This window comes from Lemur catta, chromosome 2 (assembly GCF_020740605.2).
Source record: "Lemur catta isolate mLemCat1 chromosome 2, mLemCat1.pri, whole genome shotgun sequence".
In the NCBI taxonomy this organism is placed as follows: domain Eukaryota; kingdom Metazoa; phylum Chordata; class Mammalia; order Primates; family Lemuridae; genus Lemur; species Lemur catta.
Genome location: NC_059129.1, coordinates 66,621,279 through 66,639,927, shown reverse-complemented (window position 1 = coordinate 66,639,927; position 18,649 = coordinate 66,621,279). Strand labels below are relative to the sequence as shown.

The window sequence follows — 18,649 nt, the reverse complement described above, 5'->3', positions numbered from 1 at the left end:
GTCAGCCAGCAGCAAGCTTGTTTCCAGTGGATAGAGGTGGGGGCAAAAATAAACAAACAAACAAAAAAAACAAGCAGGTGAGCCCAGTTAAGGATCGAAACTGCTGCCATGCCCATCTCAAGAAAAGTATAATCCAGTGGTCGAGAAAATTACCCTGGAATAGGATTACCTGGCTCTTTGGGCAAGTTACTTAACATCTCTGTGCCTCAGTTTCTGTAAAATAGAATAATAATAATAATATCCAAGATATCAAAAAGGTGTTGCAAGGATTGAGATAATTAATGCATTTAACCTGCTTTAAACAAGCACATGGCAAACCTGAAGTAAGGGGTAGGTATTTCACTTATTGAGATAATGCTTTAATTCCTTCTCCCTCATAACTTGTCTAGGGAATTAGTGTAAAGACTCTAGAGAATTAGGGGCCCCAGTTACAACATTTTTGTCTAAAAGGTGTCATTAGTTTTACATCCATTTGACAGCCATATTCACCATAGAAAAGAATAGCCTATCTAAAAAATCCTGGAATCAGGAACGGGAGAGTAGTGAAATAGACAAATAGTGCAATTTGGGGTTTTCATTTTTATCCAGTTCACCCAAATGAAGAGGACCCATTCCCCCTAAGAATCATGCTTTTTTACTGGACTTTTTGCTGGTTAAGCAGTGAAAACTAGCAGGCTTCGAAAAATTAAAATAGGCTCTCTATAAATTTCAGAAACTGGCCCAGAAGCTGATCTCCAGAAGCATGTAATTAACATGTGTTTAATAATTAATTATACATGCTAGGCTGCTGCCATGATTTGTAAGTTCTCCCCAGAGAACTTGGTCTTTCCACTCACCAAGTAGCTCACCCTAACACCAGTTACTGCCGATGTCATCATCGTTACTCTAAGATGTCCTCAAATCATGAGCAACTGCTGCTCAGGTTGCTACTGGGACTGCTGTTGCTGCATACAAATTCAAAGCTTTAGAGGGATCCAGGAAAGAGGAGTTATAAAGCTACAACAAAAGCATCTGTGTTTGACACAGAACACAATGCAAGCTCAGAGAACAATCTTTATCACAGCCCACGAAGGTGGCACCAGGGATGAAGACATCATCCAATTGCTGCCACAGGTGTTCCTAATTGAAATGTCAGTAGGTGACCAAGGGCGAGTTTGAACCCAAGTCAATTGTGAGCTCGCTGTACAATGTAGAGTAAATCCATTGACCTGTGTGTCTTAGTTTGACTACAAATAATGCAAATATGATTTCATTACCAAACTCACAGGGTTGGAAAAACTATATATGAAAATGTTTTGAAAAATATAAAATACCATAAAAATGTAAGGAGTTATTTCTTTTAAGATAGATGGTATAAATCCATGTCACTGTATAGAAATTTCCAAATTTGATAATCTAGGTACCTGACATTTTTCTAATTTATTTTCTAATTTGAGAATATTACAGGGGTACAAACACTTTGATTACATATATTGCCTTTCCACTATATGTACAACCACCACCCCACCACCCACCTCCCATCTGCCCAACATCTGATGAATGTTACTTCATGTGCACATAAGTGTTGATAAATTAGTACCAATTTAATGGTGAGTAAATGTGGTGCTTGTTTTTTCATTGTTGTGATACTTCACTTAGAAGAATGGGTTCCAGCTCCATCCAGTATAATACAAGAGGTATTAGTTCACAATTGTTTTCTGTGACTGAATAGTACTCCACGGTATACATATACCACATTTTATTAATCCACTCATGTATTGCTGGGCACTTGGGTTATTTCTACATCTTTGCAATTGTGAATTGTGCTGCTATAAACATTCTAGCGCAGATGTCTTTATTATAGAATGTCTTTTTTTCTTTTGGGTAAATACTCAGTAGTGGGATTGCTGGATCAAATGGTAGTTCTACTTTCAGTTCTTTGAGGTATCTTTCCTTTTCATAGAGGTTGTACTAATTTGCAGTCCCACCAGCAGTATATGGGTGTTCCATTCTCTCTGTATCCGAGCCAACATTTGTTATTTTGGGACTTTTTGATAAAAGCCAATCTCACTGGAGTTAGGTGATATCTCATTGTGGTTTTCATTTGCATTTCTTAGATAATTAGAGATGTTGAGCAATTTTTCATATGTTTACTGGCCATTAGTCTGTCTTCTTTTGAAACGTTTCTGTTTATGTCCTTTGCCTACTTTTTAATGGGTTGATTGACTTTTTTCTTGTTGATTTTCCTGTTCTATATAGATTCTAATTGTCAGCCCTTTATCAGATGTATAGCATGCAAATATTTTCTCCCATTCTGTAGATTGTCTATTCACTCTAATGATAGTTTCCTTGACTGTGCAGAAACTTTTTAATTTGATCAGGTCCCATTTATTTATTTTTGTTGTTACTGTGATTGCCTTTGGGGTCTTCTTCATAAATTCTTTGCCTAGGCTGATGTCTATAAGAGATTTTCCAACATTTTCTTCTGGGATTCTTATGTTTTCAAGTCTCAGGTTTAAGTCTGTTATCCATCATCAGTTGATTTTTGTGAGAGGTGAAAGGTGTGGGTCCTGTTTCAGTCTTCTACATTTAGCTGTCTAGTTTTCCCAGGACCATTTACTGAATAGGGATTCTTTTCCCCAGTGTATGTTTTTGTCTTCTTTGTCAAAGATCAGATGACAATATGAGGATGGTTTTATATCTGGGTTCTCAGTTCTGTTCCAATGGTCTGTGTCCCTGTTCTAGTGCCAGTACAAAGCTGTTTTGGTGACTATAGCCTTGTACTATAGCCTGAAGTGTGGTAGATTGATGCTTGCCAATTTGTTCTTTTTGCTTAAGATTGCTTTTATATGGGGTCTTCTCTGGTTCCATATGAAGCACAGAATTATTTTTTCTAGATCTGTGAAAAATGATGTTGTTATTATAATAGGGATTGCATTGAATCTACAGATCATTCTAGGTAATATAGACAACTTAATAACATTGATTCTGCTGATCCATGAGCATGGTAGTGTTTTCCAACTGTTCATATCCTCTGCAATTTCAGTGTCTTGTAGTTCTCCCTATACAGGTCTCTCACCTCCTTAGTTAAATATATTCCAAAATATTTAATTTTCTTTGATGCTATTGTGAAAGATATTGTGTCTTTAATTTGATTCTTGGCTTGACTGTTATTGGAATATATGAAAGCTACTGACTTGTGTGCATTGATTTTGTATCCTGAGACTTTGCTGAATCCATTTATCTATTCCAGGAGTCTCTTGGTTGAATCTTTGGGTTTTTCAAAATATAAGGTAATATCATCATCAAAGAGCAATAGTTTGATCTCCTCTGCCCCTATGTGTATACCATGATTCCCTTCTCTTGTCTGATTGCTCTGGCAAGGACTTCAAGAACTATGCTGAATAGAAGTGGAGACAGTGGTTCCAGTCTGGTTCCAGTTCTAAGTGGGAATGTTTTCAATTTTTCTCCATCCGGTATGATGTTGGCCATGGGTTTGTCATATATGGCTGTAATAATTTTGAGGTATGACCCCTCTATACCTATTTTGTTAAGAGTTCTTATCATAAAAGGATGCTGAATTTTGTAAAATGTTTTTTCTGCATCTATTGAGAGGATCATTGTTATCTGGGTAGAATGTTCTGTAGATGTCTGTTAGGCCCATTTGTTCTAGAGTTCTGTTTAAGTCCATTGTTTTTTTTTGCTTATTTTCTGTTTGGAGAATCTGTCCAGTTCTGTCAGTTGGGTGTTGAAGTCCCTGGCTGTTATTACATTGCTGTTTACAATTTTGTTTAGATCAAGCAGGATTTGCTTTATGTATCTGGGCACCCCTGTATTGGGTGCATAAATATTTGGGATTAAGTCATCTTGTTGAATTTTTCCCTCCACCACTATATAGTGACTGTCTTTGTCTTTCTTTACTTTTGTTGCTTTAATGTTACCTGATATAAGAATTACTACATTGGCTTTGGTTTTTATTTGCATGGAAAATTGTTTTCCATCCCTTTGCCTCAAGTCTGAATGAGTCCTTGCTGGTAAGATGTATTTCCTAGAAACAAGAGATACTTGGCTTGTATTTTTTTATCCATTCAGCCAGCCTATGTCTCTTCAGTGGGCAATGCAAGTCATTCACATTTGTTGAGAGGATTGATAGTTGGGGTGCATTTCTGTTCATCCTCTTGGGTGGACTCTTATTGTTTTGTTTTACCTCTCAAGCCATTGTGGAATCAGGGTTCTGGACTTTAGCTTTTGGGTTCATTTTACACTGGTGGGTGTCTATTGCACTGGTCAGTGTATAATGCAGGTCTGACTACTCCCTGCAGGGCAGGTCTGGTCTTTGTAAATTCCATCAGCGATTGCTAGTCTAGGAAAGTCTTTATTTCTCCCTCATATAAGAAGCTTAATTTTGCAGAATAAAAAATTCTAGGCTGGCATTATTCTGTTTTAGAAGACTGAGGGTAGGTCCCCAGTTCCTTCTGCCTTATAAGGTTTCAGTTGAGAAATCTGCAGTTAGTCTGTAGGTTTTCATTTGTAGGTTGCCTGTTGTTTTCACTTTACTGCTCAAAGGAGTGCCTCTTTCGTATCTACTTTGGCCAGCCTAATAACTATGTGATGTGGCAATTGTCTTTCCACATTGAGTCTCCCAAGAGTCCTGTGTGCTTCTTGTACCTGGATATCTAGAATTCTGGCTAGGCCAGGGAAATTTGCCTCAGTTATTTCTTCAAACAGATTTTTCGGCCCTTGTGTATTTCCTTCTTCGCTCTCAGGGATGCCCATGATTCTTATGTTTGACCTCTTTGCAAAATCCCCTATTTCTTGTATGCTTTGTTCATGCTTCTTGTTTCTGTGTTCTTTCTCTTTGATTGATTTGTTTAGCTCATAGGTATTATCTTCGAGCTTTGAGATTCTTTCTTCTGTATGATCCAGCCCATTCTTAAAGCTTCCCACTGTGTTTTGTAATCCTTGAATGCATCTTTCATTTCCAGAATTTCTGTTTGGTTTTTCAGTAATACATTGATTTATTTAGAGAATTTTTCATTCATTTCCTGCATTGTTTTTGTGGCTTTTTTGTGTTGGGTTTCTATTTTCTCTTGAATTTCACTGAGCTTTCTTATAATCTGTAGTGGAAATTCTTCATCTGTCATTTTAACCATTTCATTTAAGTTGGTATCTATTGCTGAGGAGCTAATGATTTCTTTTGGGGGGTGACTTATCACTCTGATTTTTCATGTTTCCTGAGTTCTTTTACTGATTTTTTTGTCATCTGGCCTCTTGGTTTAGCTGGGGGTCCTTGGGCTGGTTTATGGCCCTGTGTCTAAGTCCCCAAGGGTTGTTCCCTAACAGTGTCAGGTAGAGGAATACTGGTCCTGAATTGCCTTAGGGAAGTTTTAGCAAGTTTGATGAACCTCTTGGGTTACCTTTGACCTGTTGCCTTCACCTTCAGTTTGGTCCCCCAGCTGAAGCTCCAAGCTGGTGGATTGTATTTGTGGGTATGAATTCACTGCTCCCTAATAGCTTGAGGTGGAAGGTACTATGTTTAGCTGTGGAGTTGTTCCCACTGTCATTGATTGTAGTTTGCATGGAGGAGCCAGTTACTGAGGTAATCTATTATGCCCGTGGTAGGCTCTGGTCCCCCAGGTGGGGTATACGAATGCCCCAAGCTTTGGGAGGGGCCTTGTAGCTCCCAGGGGTTGCTTGGATCCTGCTCCCCCTGAGGTGGGGGGGAGGAGCAAGATAGATCGTACCTGGGGTGGACAGCCTGGGTTTGTGGGCTTCTATGGTGCTCAGTGGTTGGTTACCGAGCCCCTAGGGGGATCCGGAATATGGAGTTCAGGGCTATCTCTCCAAGCTTGGAAAGCCACTCCTGATGGAAGGGGCCTATTTGTGTGATTGCTAAGGCGCTAGCCAGGTTTTTCTCTCCTTGTCCATAAACCCGGCACTTTCCCCTCCAATTGGTTCACTAATGTTTCCTCTCTCCCCAAGATGGGCTCTCGAGCTTCCCCACAGTTCATGTGTCTGGCCCGCCGGTGTGCATCTCCGCATGTTGCTGGCAGATGTGGTGATCTCCAATTGTGCGCCCCTTTTCTGCCACTGGACCCCAAGGCAAGGCAGGTGGTCCTCTCTCTCCCCAGAAGTCTCCCACAGGGGACACTCCCACAGGGGGAATACTGGCAGCTCAAGGAACTCTTGGTGCAAGCTGAACTGCCTATTGAAATGAGTGGGGGTGGGGGCAGCTGCTCAGATTCAGCCTGCAGCACCTGAGGCTTTCCATTGCCATGGGAACCAGTACTTATGCAAATTGAGCCACAGTGGTGCAGCAAACTTCAATATGGTAGTTCTCCAGGGGGAGGGGGAGATGGGGCTTACCCACAGAATCCTGCTTTCTCGTGCTCCTCCATATCCTCCCAATGGGCACAGGCTTTCCCTTTCCACCTACCTTAGAACCAGGATCTCTCGCCTACAGCTCCCCACCCTGCCATCCGCACCATCAGCAGCGGAATGAATGCGCCAAATGCCTACTGGCAGGAAGATCACAAACTGAGGTTGCCCTGCTGGCAGAAGGTGGAAACACACCCCCAGCGCTGAAAGCAGGTCACTCAGCACACAGAACTCTAGTAGCTGCTACGTTTTGGGGAAAGGATTGTGGACTTCCTGCACCACTCTCGAGTTGCTGGGGACACCCTTCCACCTTCCTCTCTGAGCCTGCCGACCCGAGGCAGGCTGGGCTGGGAATGCGCTCTGGGAGTGCGCTCCCGTTGCCCAAGGCAGGCTCAGCTGGGAGTGCACGCTAGTTGGGAGCCAAGTCACTCAGTGCAAGGCAGTTTGGAGGTTGCTACAGAGTGGGCGCGGCCCACAAGGCTATGAGCAGCTTGAGCCAAAATTACTTGTTGGGATGCCAGGAATGGAGGAGGTACAGAGGAGGCATCCAGATGCAGGGATGCCAACTCTCTGGTCTCTTGTGGCACTCCCCCCCGTTGCTGGCCTGAGCACCCCTCCCCCACTCCCCGGGGAAACCCTTACCCTTTCCCTGGGCTCTGGAACTCCCTGGAATTAGTGGATTACTCCCTTCTATCTTCTTCTTTCTCAGCTGCTCAGTTCTTCCCGGTGGTGCTCCTGGACTCCACTGGTGTCTGTCCCTAAAGTCCACTTCCAAGCAGTAATCACTCTCTGCTCTCCTCAGTCCAATCCTCAACTCTTCTGCTGGACAGTCCGACAGCTTTGTCTCTAGTGGGCCATCTTGGCTTCCCCCGACGTCTAGGTATTTGACTTGATAAATGTATTTTCTGTACTCATCACTATTAATGATGATAAAGAATGATATTGGAATTTATTTTAATACTAACTGATAACCAATGAATCTCTTCTGAATGTTACTTATAAATGATCTCAAATCAAATTATCACTTAATGTTTAAAGCATTCATTACAATAGCTCAAACAGAGAAAAATACTCATTTTTAATGGAAGTGGTACCATATAAATAATAAATATCTTCAATATTTCAGTGAACTGATGAAGTATCCATGTTTAGAAATTTCAAATCTATAGCCCAATTCAATATCCAAGCAAACTAAAATTGTAAAAAGGTTGTCTAGGGTATCATTGTTTCCCCCTCTATGTGATATTTATTTCATTATTATTCTTTCTTATGAGATAAATTATATGTAGATATATATTTGTATATATTAGACTCTAACTTGTTGGGATTATCTCTCTAAAAGGCTAAGAAATTTAGCTACTGGAGTCTATTGCTTTGAGAGGAATACTGTAATTACCATTCATTGTTTTAAGCAGCATTTTTATACTTAATAATTCATAAATCAGTAGACACAATGATTTCATTAGGAAAAATAAAATTTGAGAAGTAGAGATTTTATAAAGTTTCAAAATATCATCTGGATAAAACATTGAGAAAAACATCAATACCTTTTATAGGTGACTTACTGTAAAAATTACCACACAGCCTAAAAGCATAAAGAACTATTTCAAGAAAAAGATAAGTTCACACTTCTCCTCTAATGGATCATCAAGCATCTTTTCGGTGAAACAACAGAATGACTTTCTTTCAATGGCTTAATAATGAGCTCTTCTAGAGCTTTCAAGTCCTGTCTAAAGGTAGCACAAATTGGAACATTATGGGGAAAAAGACACTTCTTTTAGCGTCTGATATATATATACAGAGAGAGAGAGAGAGAGAGAGAGAGAGGCAGATTCACATTTGCTTGATGTCTTTGGGTTCAATGAGCAATGTTTAAGTAAAGTTAATATGGATATGGATTATTCCACACATAAAATTTCATATAAAAATACACGTTTTTCTAAGAATAGTCATTACTTATAATTTTCTTCAGTATTTCTATTTTGAAAATTATGTATTTTTTTCTCTTTTTACCAATTGCCACTAATTTTTCAGTTCTAAAATCAAATACTATTCATCATGATTGTGTTTGAAAATGTCTTTAATACTGTTTGTGAAAACCAAATATTTCCTCCTGAATGTTTACTCTTCGCTTTTCTCTACATACAGAATCTCAGTTTACATAATACAAAATCAATTGATTTGAGAGAGAAAAAGTCAATCAATCAAACAATATGCCTTATATTCTCTGAAGTGATTAATTTGTTATTAAATCATGTAAATGTATCAGTAGCCACGGGTTCTCCATTTTCCCACCCACTGTCACACATTATTTGCAAAACAGTTTGAGCTCCTTTAAAAGTGGTATTATATAAAACTACAAATTGCTTATTAATAGAACAAATCAATATGATAAATCAAAACCTGTTCATATATAGCAGACTATGGGGAAAACTAAGCTTAATTGTTTATTTCCATTTTCATTCCTATTATTTTTATTAAAACAGCCTTATTTGTACTGTATGACAAGGCAGCTACGGTTCATAATGGGATGTTGGTATGCTTGCATAAGACTATTCATTTCTGTCATCAATTTTAGTGGCTGAGCTTCCTTTAAAAAGAACTCATTCTTGCATGGTACTACATACATCTTGTTGAATGTGTATAATCAATCTTTAAAATTCAGTTTTTGAAGTTTTGAAAAACAAACATGGTGCATATGGTACAACAGCTTGACCTAAATGTTCAGCTGCTTTGTTTCCCCCTACTCTATATGTTGTATTTTTAATCTTATCTCAAAAATATGAGTCTGAAATGATAACATAAAGAACTTTACAAAAATATTAAGAATTAGAAAACTTCTGAGTAAAAATGGTGAATGGAGCAGGATAACAGATTGTCCCTTAGTGCTTAACACCCTCCCCATTTTCAAAGGCTTGAGAGTGGAGAACAAGCCAACAATGCAAGAAAGAAGAACAACCTTATGTCATTTTATGATATAACCTTTTATGGATACACGGAGAGAAAACACAAGATGCTGGTGCACAGTTTTGTGTTTCTAAATGTGCTCCCGTTGCCTCCCAACCACCCCCACCCCCACCCTCACCCCAGTAAAAAGAAGAGACAAAAATAATACTAAAAATTCTTAACTGTACTCTCAAATTCAGAGAAAAGCAGCCCGAGAAATTGAATAGGAAGCCATTGGAAAAATAAGGAAAAACACTAAAAAGTAAAAGCCAAAAACAAAAAGAAAGAAAGAAAAAGAAACATTTGCTAACGGATCTCAAGAAATGCAGAAAAGGTAAAGCTGCATTGCCCTCTGCCAGCCACTGGGCTCGTTTAGGGTATTGTAGTGCTGAAGTCCTCAGAGTGTGATGAGAACATGGATCGGCTGAGTGGGTCCTAGAATAAGACATATAGGAGAACTTCCAGTGAGTGATTTTCAATCATGTTTATTATGCTTTTTGTTGGTCCAACTTATTATCAAATCTTCAGTGCTGTTATTTTGTTCAATTTGTTTCCTCTGCAATATTGACTTAGTCAATTTTGTATTATTAGATTTCACTTTGTGTTGCTCTCTTACTGAACTTACATTCTCAGTAAATTCTACAACTTGAAGCACTAATGGGAAATATGCTTCTGCTCCTTGGATTTCTCATGTCCCATCCTTATCTGACTTTTCAACTATTTTGAATTCTTCCTTTCTTCTCCATCTTAGTCATTCTCAATGTGAATATCTTTGTCCAGTTTGACTGCTATGTTGTCTAACACCAGGGGACCCCATTTGTACTATACAAATTTCCCCCTTGGAGTTGGTTTGGGTTTTATTTGTTGTGATATAACATGAATCATTCCTCCTGATAGCCATCATAACTTCAAAAACTAGAATTACCTTATTTTCCTTTGTTAAAAGATAGTTTTTAAAGGGGTATATAAAATCAGCACATCAAAGATTTTATTTAGCTATTAGTGAAGGAACTGGTAAGATATTACAATAGTTGAAAAAAATTCAAGGAACAGACATATATATACATAATAAAGAATTCTGAAGTAAATTTATAAATAGAGGAAAAATAGGTCTACCTCCAGGGTAATAATCAATTGCTTTTCACCAGACACAATTAATATACATTTCAGGAATCATTTAAATTATTATTAGTTTTCTACAACTTACAGAGTTGTTAAATCACTCAAGGACAAATAAAGGTGCAGAGAACCTGAATGGATAAGCAAGGTAACTTTTTTTCTCATTTCAAAGTCTTTCATAATTTTTCCCGACACCTTTCTCTGAACCATTCTTTGAGACTGTGTGTTGCTTGTAATCCACCCTCCTAGGGCCTGAGGTAAGGGGAAGAGATAACCTAGGTTTCTTTACATGCTTGCTGAGGTGTTAAAGAAACACTTATTTATTATATCTAAGGTTGAGCAATAACTTTAGTCTCGCTCTGGTTTCTTTTTTTTTTTTTTTCCTTTTAAGTTGAGGTAAGTTCTAACACAGAGATATTCCAACCATATCCACAGACCCCGGAGGGATCTCTAAAACCCCTTCAGATGTCCATAAGGTCAAAATCACTGGGTTGACATTTGCACTCATGTTGCAAAAGTCATAGTGAGTAAAACTGTTGGCATCTTAACGTTGAGGCAGCAGCACCGAATTGTACTAGCAGTTCTTGTATTCTTCTCCACTAGGCACTCAATGCAAAAAAGCACACTTAAGAATGTCCTTAGAAATAAAATGTACTAATTTTATTAACTCTTAACCCTTGAGTATACAGTTTTTTTAATAGTCTGTGTACAAAGTGGGAAGTACACATTAAGAAAGTCAGCTACATACTAAAGTATAATAGCTGCCTTGAGGAAAAGTACTTGTACAGTTATCTGAGTTGCCAGTGAAATTAGCCACTATGAAAACATGACTTGAAAAATAACTAACAAACTTGAGTACCTGGCAACTATTTTCTCAAAAATTAATGAAATAAGCCTATTACTTCAAGGAAAATAACTAACAGTGTTATGTTGCCAATCATAGAACTCAAACTTCCAAAGAAAAATGAGAAGTTTGGAAAAATCTACATTCTCCATAATGAACTTGAGAGCTTCCTAACACTTTCTGATGATTTCAGTGGTAATATTAATGAATTTGATTTTTTATATTATATAATAAAATGTTTCAATATTTGAAAAACCTGCAAAACTCAGTGAACCAATATTTTTCAAATGATCAATGAATCATTTTAGAAAATCATGCATGGGTAAAATATCCACTCAAAGTGCAAGAAGGATCAATGGGTTTTTAATGTAACAAAGTGTGCAAAGATCATTAATATAGTTTTAGATTCCACACTGCAACTAAACTTTAAGAAACTACCATTTATCCAGTTTGTGTATATTTGAAAATGAGATTAAAATAGTCCTCCCTTTCCAACTACATTTCTGTATGAGGCTTGCCTTCCTATACTTCAACCACAGCAAAAATCTACAACAAAAATGGAATACAGAAGTAGATATGAGAATCCAGCTGTTTCCTAATAGGGTTCACATTAAAGATATTTGCAAAATTATAGAATAATACTGCTCCTCTCAGATATTTTTTGTTTCAACAAATATAATTACTTTTCACAAAATATATTATTTAGGTAACATGTAATAGGATTTTTAAATGAACTAATTAATAAATATTTGAAAAATTTCTCAGTTTTAAAACTCTATTCAGTAAATCAAAAGAGGCATATTATACAAACAAAAGTTCTTTAGAGTTTCTCAATAGATTTTCAGGGTATAAAGGGGCCCTTAGATCTAAGAGTTCGAGAACTCTTCATTTAATATAATTTTCATTTTAAAATACATACACAGTAGGATCCTGCTCTTATAAAGAAATCTTTTTCTACATATCTATCCATCTATCAATCTTTGTATCTGTAGAGGTATTTGATGAATGTTAATCCTGGCCATTTCTGAGGGTTGTAATTTTGGAGAAATTTAAGATGCTGTTATTAGTGTTTTTTCTATTACTTGAATACAAAAATAACAATGTCATTATCATAAATACATACATACATGAACTGACATGAAGAAATAAAAGAAGTAGGGAATAGGGAAATATAAAAATATTAAAAATATATATTCCACAAATATCTGAGAATTCAGTATATACATCAGAAGAATTATTTATATTGCTGATTTGAATCAATTAGAAACCAAAATGGAAAAAATAAAAATTGACCTCCATATTGGTTTTCTAAAACAGAGATTGAAATTGAAATGTATTCTCTTACAGTTCTGAAGGTCACAAGTTCAAAGCACCTGTAAGTCTTATGGGGCTAAAATTAAGTTGTCCGCAGGGCTGGCTCCTTCTGGAGGGTCCAGAGGAGAATCTTTGCCTCTTCCAGCTTCAGGTGACTGTTGGCATTCTGTGGCTCGTGGCTGCCTCACTCCAGTCTCTGCTCCTGTAGTCACACAGCCTTATCCTCATCTGTCGTCAAATCTCCCCCTTCCTCACTCTTATAAGGACACTTGTGACTATATTTAGGGCCCACTCAGATCGTTCAGGGTAATCTTTCCATCTTATGCTCCTTAATTTAATTGCATCTGCAAAGTCTCTTTTGTAGTACAAGGTAACATTCCCAGCTAACAGCAATTAGAACGTGAGTGTCTTGGGGGGACATTATTCAGTTTACCACCATCCCATTCTTAACATTGCATAGAAAAATCAATCCCAGGTGGAGTGTAGATCTTAAGTAAAGTTTACCAAAGATAATATAGGAGAATGACTTTATGAATTTGTGGAAGGCAAAGATTTCTTTAGACACAAAAAGGATGAATCAAAACTATGAAGGAAATGGTTCAGAAATTGCCTTACACTGAAATTAAGAATATATGTTCATCAAAACTCACCCTTAAGAGATTGCCAAGTCAATCTATAGAACTGAAGAATTCCAATACATGTAGTTGACAAACAGCTTGCATCTAATAAGGAAAAATAAACAACCAAATATGGACAAGAAATACAAACTGACATTTCACAAAAGAGGATATGTAAATAGGCAGTAAATGTGAGACTATGTTCAATTTCACCAGTAATCAGAAAAATAAAAGTTAAAGCTGTAATAAACACAGAATCATCGCCATCTACCAGGTGCCCAATACCAAGTGATAGTAAGGATGTGGATCAGCTGGACTCTTGTACTCTGCTGGTAAGGAGTTGATATAAATAATCATTTGGAAAAACTGACAATACCTACTAAAGTTCATCATATTTATACTTTCTGACAGAGCAATTCAACTCCTAGGTATATACACAACAGACATGTGTGCATTTTAACATGAAAGACACATATAAGATTGTCATAGCAGCATTATTCACAATAGTGAAAAACTACAGGGGAAATGGCCATCTACAGTAGAAGGAAAACTGAATTGTAAATATTGATGGAATTTTATAAAGCAATGGAAAGAATGAACTGTAGCATAAATGCTGTCTCTCAAACATAATATGAAGCAGACACAAATACAATAGTCCCCCTTTATCTGTGGGGGATATGCTCCAAGACCCTTAGTGGATGCCTGAAACCACAGATAATACCTAACCCTATCTATATTATGTTTTTTCCTAAGCATACATACCTATGGTGATAAAGGTTAATTTATAAATTAGTCATAGTGAGAGATTAATAACAATGACTAATAATAAAATAAAATAATAACTTTATACTGTAATAAAAATTATGTGAATTTGGCACGCTCTCTCTCTCTCTTTCTCAAAATATCTTATTGTATTGTACTCACCAACTTTGGAACTGTGGTAAGGGAGGACCATTGCAGACAAAAAGGATACATACATATGATTCCACTAATATGAAGATTAAAATCAACCAAAACTAACCATAGCTGCTAAACATCAGGATAGTGGTTACTTTTTGTGGCGAAAAGAAAGGAGTAGTGATTGGTAGGAAAATGGTTTTTTTTCTTAACTTGGATGGTGTTTACATGAGTGAGTTCACTTTCTGATAACTCACCAAGCTACATGCTTACAATTTGTGTGATTTTTTTGTATGACTTATACTTCAATTAAGAAAGTTATTAATAAAAAGAGAGCTCTATGAACTTACAGGAGCAGATGTCTAAAATTCATTGTTAAGTGGAAAGAAAAAGCTGACTAAAGCTATTCATGAATTTGTGAATAAAGTATGATCTCACTTTCAAAAATAAAATGGGATATGTAAATATTTATATATGGATAGGTGATAAAAAAGAATATCTTGAAATGGGATAATGAATTGGGGAAAAAAGAAATATTTCTTTTTTTCTTTGTACATTTTTCTATCATTCCAATTTTTATGAAAGACATATATTAGTAATTAAAATATAAATAATTTTAAGAAATGAGAAATAGAAAATAACATTTATACATTACATTCAATAATAATAATGATAATAAGTACAAGTTATTGAATATTCAATATGTACCAGGAACTTTCCATTTATTATTTAATTTAATTAACACAGTAGTTCTAGTATAGTACTTAGTTGCTTTCATTATCCCATTTTAACATATGAGGAAACTAAGGTTAAAATAATTAAGAATGTCTAGCTACTAGGCAACAGAGTCAGAAGTTAAATGTTGTTAATACCATGCTATCCTCAGCCTGTGGAAAAAATGTATATTTCTAATATGGTACTTACTACATTGAATAATTATCTAACAACACTCTTACCATCCCACTTAATCATTACTCTTTGAGGATAAAAATTGTGTTTGTTGAATGAGTGATTCTTATTGAATAAAATATAAATCTCCATTAATTACTGGTATATTGTTTGTTCTCAAAGGTGGTGAGAATAATTTTGGAAGACAGTTTCTTCATTTATATCTTGTGGAAGGAAGGCCCACAGTTAAATATGGATGTGGAAGTTCTCGAAATATCTTGACTCTTTCTGCTAATTACAGCATTAACACAAATGCATTCATCCCTATCACAGTACGGTAAGTACCATATTCCACAGTAGTTATTTGAACTGTAGTACTGAGCTCTATTTTTTAAATGTTATTTATATGTGCAATAGCCACCCAAATATGGAAAAAAATCCATCTGAAAATTATTTTGCTTTTGCTTACTTTTTTATTTTTTGCTTCTTTTTTGGATTTGGTGGAGTAAAATATAAACTGAGCTATCCTTTGGCAATCAAATTGTACATACAATAAATCAATTTACTTGAAACTATTATGGTTCAAGCACATAGATCAAAGCTTCAAGTGGTTCTATTGAAATTAAGATCTAGTTTAATTATTCAACAAAATATTTATTGAGTAAAAAGAGTACAGCTGCTAGGAATTGAGGTAGGGTGGGTGGGGAGCCACTGACTCCACACAGAAAAAGAAAACCCAGTAGAAAAGAAAAACCTATTGAATATCAAATGGAAACGTCTTTCTTGATTATATAAATTTTTGGAAAGCAGTCTTTAAATTATAGTTTATGCTTCAGAATTTTAAAATACCAGGAGACAGAAATGACTAAATATGATGGTTACATCCCAAGGACGTTACTGAACAAAATTTACGTGTAGCAGCCAAGAATTTCAAATAATTCATCAGTATGGCAATCTTATAATAACTGTCTCCAAAGTTACTCCATGCACTTAACAGGGCATGGGACAAAGAAGAGACACTCAGTAAATGTCTGAATGAAGGAAGAAATGAGGGTGTCTGGGCTGGGCAATTCAGTAGATTATAACAAGAAGGCAGTGAAATTACTCTAAGGTAATGAAATTATTATTCTTAAATCAGGTATACCCTTTGGAACACTGAGTTCTATACAAACTCTTTCAGAGCAATGGACAACTCATATTTCAACCATCTATCTCCCTTCCAAGTGTTTGCTATTGATCGCATAAAAGAACCAGATAAGAAATTGAATAACTTAGAAAGCTATTTAAAAAGGATTTCTATTGATAAGACCATCATTTTATACAATGTCATAATTTTATACAAACAATGGCACATTCAATTATATATGAAGTAATTTCTATTTATGGTCACATTTTCCTTGAGGAATAATTTTCCTGTTTATCTTTAAGTAATAATAACCTAATTGAGCAGTCCTCAAACCACTCAGATTCTTAGATAGCCTCAAATTGAAAGCATCCTGTAAAAAAGAAATTGATGCTTCCAATAAAACTGAAAATCAAAGACTTTCTTTCTAAGACTTTGGATTAATTGTATTAAACTTTTAGAAAGTAAAAAGGAGATATCTCTACTGATGCAAAAGTGCAAATCTGCTTTGTCTTATAGGCAATATCCTATAAGAGCTCAAGGTGACAATAGGCTGACCCAAGGACTACATTGCATATTATATATCATTAATTAAAAATTTGTGAGTGTCCATCTGCTAAGGACTCTTTCAATGTGTCTTAATTTTTGCTTCTTATTTTTCTTTGTGTCTCTTCTGTCTTTATTCTATGTTTAATTTCATGTACTCATTTAATAAATGATTCCTATTATATTTCTAGCACTATACCAAGTTCCTAGAATTCAATGGTAAGCCAAAACAGATAAAATCATAACTCACATGTGTATACAGTTTAGTGAGGCAGATTGACAAACAGTCACACTGATGAGGGAATAATTAAAATTTGAGATGTGTTGTAGATGAAAGAAACACAATACAGGAAGAAAAAGTCACAAAGTGTCTTGGCCTATGCTAGAGAGACCAAGGAAGTTCTTCGGAAATGAATAGAGGTGAACTTGGTAAAAGAACAACAAACAGGCAAAGCAGGGGTCATGAGCTTCAAGCAGAGGGAAAAGTATGTGAAAAGATCCTTTGGTGGAAAGAACCATAGTATATTCAGAGAATGAATAGGCCCCTGTGTTTAGAACAGAGAAGCAGAAGAGGGTGGTTTAGTCATGGAAGACACAGTTTGAAAGGTCATCAGTTAGCAAATGCTGTCCAGCCTTGTAGCTATGTTAAGGAGTAACTGCAGGGGGGCCAATTAGATGTGTATCATATGCCCAAGTAAGACATAATGGTAGCTTGTTCTACTATGTTGTCAGAGAGAAACTGACACACTTAAGACATAATTAGGATTAAAAGTATGACTGATTGAATATTAGAAGCAAAAGTAGAGGTGTCAAAAACAAATACTCACTTCCTGATGTGCAACTGGATAGGAGATCTTATCGTTCACTGAGATAGTAAACAACACAAGAGCAGGTTTGATAGAGAAGATCGTTAGTTCTTGAGCATACAGAGGTTAAGGTGTCTTTGAAACAGAAAGCAGACTTTTCAATTGAATATATGAATGTAGAGGTCAGAGGAGAGGTCTGGATGGGAAATATAAATTTAAGAGATGTCAGTGTGCAAATGGTAACTGAAACCATAGGCGTGGATAAAGGGTATAGAGTAGAAAGAATTACCTGGGACTGAGTCTTGAGGAGCTCACATTTAATGACTTGTAGTGGAAGTTGAAACTGTAAATGAATCTGACAAGGAGTGATCGCAGAAGCAGCAAGCAAAAGGAATGGAATATCAGGGAAGGCAATGGGAAAGTTTATCAAATGCTCTAATAGTCCACAGAACTTTCCACATCATGCCATGACCTGAAGATTTCATTGTAATGAGATAGAATGAGAATCCAGATTGAAGAAAATTGAGATAATAAGTTTAGACAGCTCTTTGAAGAAATTTTAATGTGAAGCTGTAAAAAGAAGTAAGGTGGTAACTAGAGGGAGGTGAGGAACCAAGAGAAAAAAAGGTAAGATGAAAGAGATTGGAGCATATTTAATTGTTGATTGGAATTATTAATTGAGTAGAAGGTATTAATACATAGGAAAATAAAGAAAAAATTGAGAACATAAAGAAGTCTCTCAAAAGTTTGTAGCAATAAGACACAATATACAAGAAAGAAGATTCTTGCCAGAGGGCAGAGAAAATGGAGATAGACACACAGATTGAGGCTTCTGATTTCTGCTCTTTGCTCATGTCCTTTGATCTGTGATTGCCTTTGCTTTATCTCCATCTACCCAAGTGTTGATGCCACCCTCTCTCTCTGTCTCATGTGTTCACGCTTACTCCTCTATCATTAACTGGGCAAAATTTAGAATTAAAAAGGTCTTTTGTACAGCTCTTTCCAAATATCCCAATTCTCACTAACAGGACTCTTGCTATATAAATTCAGAATAAATTTCTCTCAAACAAGCATGTGAATTAGGCTCCTTTTTAATAATACGAATGTTGATGCAATTTCTTCCATATTTAAGAGGTTCTTGACAATAATAATATGGCATGATTGATAAGAACTTAATTTTCAAAAATTAATG

At 36.2% G+C, this 18,649-nt stretch overlaps 1 protein-coding gene across 1 annotated transcript in view; it reads left to right on the top strand.

Annotated features, from left to right (window-relative positions):
- EYS (eyes shut homolog) overlaps positions 1 to 18,649 on the top strand; it is a 1,451,515-nt gene that overhangs the window by 1,169,756 nt on the left and 263,110 nt on the right. Inside the window, 1 exon segment of the mRNA XM_045543805.1 lies at positions 15,166 to 15,319. Coding sequence (XP_045399761.1) covers positions 15,166 to 15,319 — 154 coding nt within the window.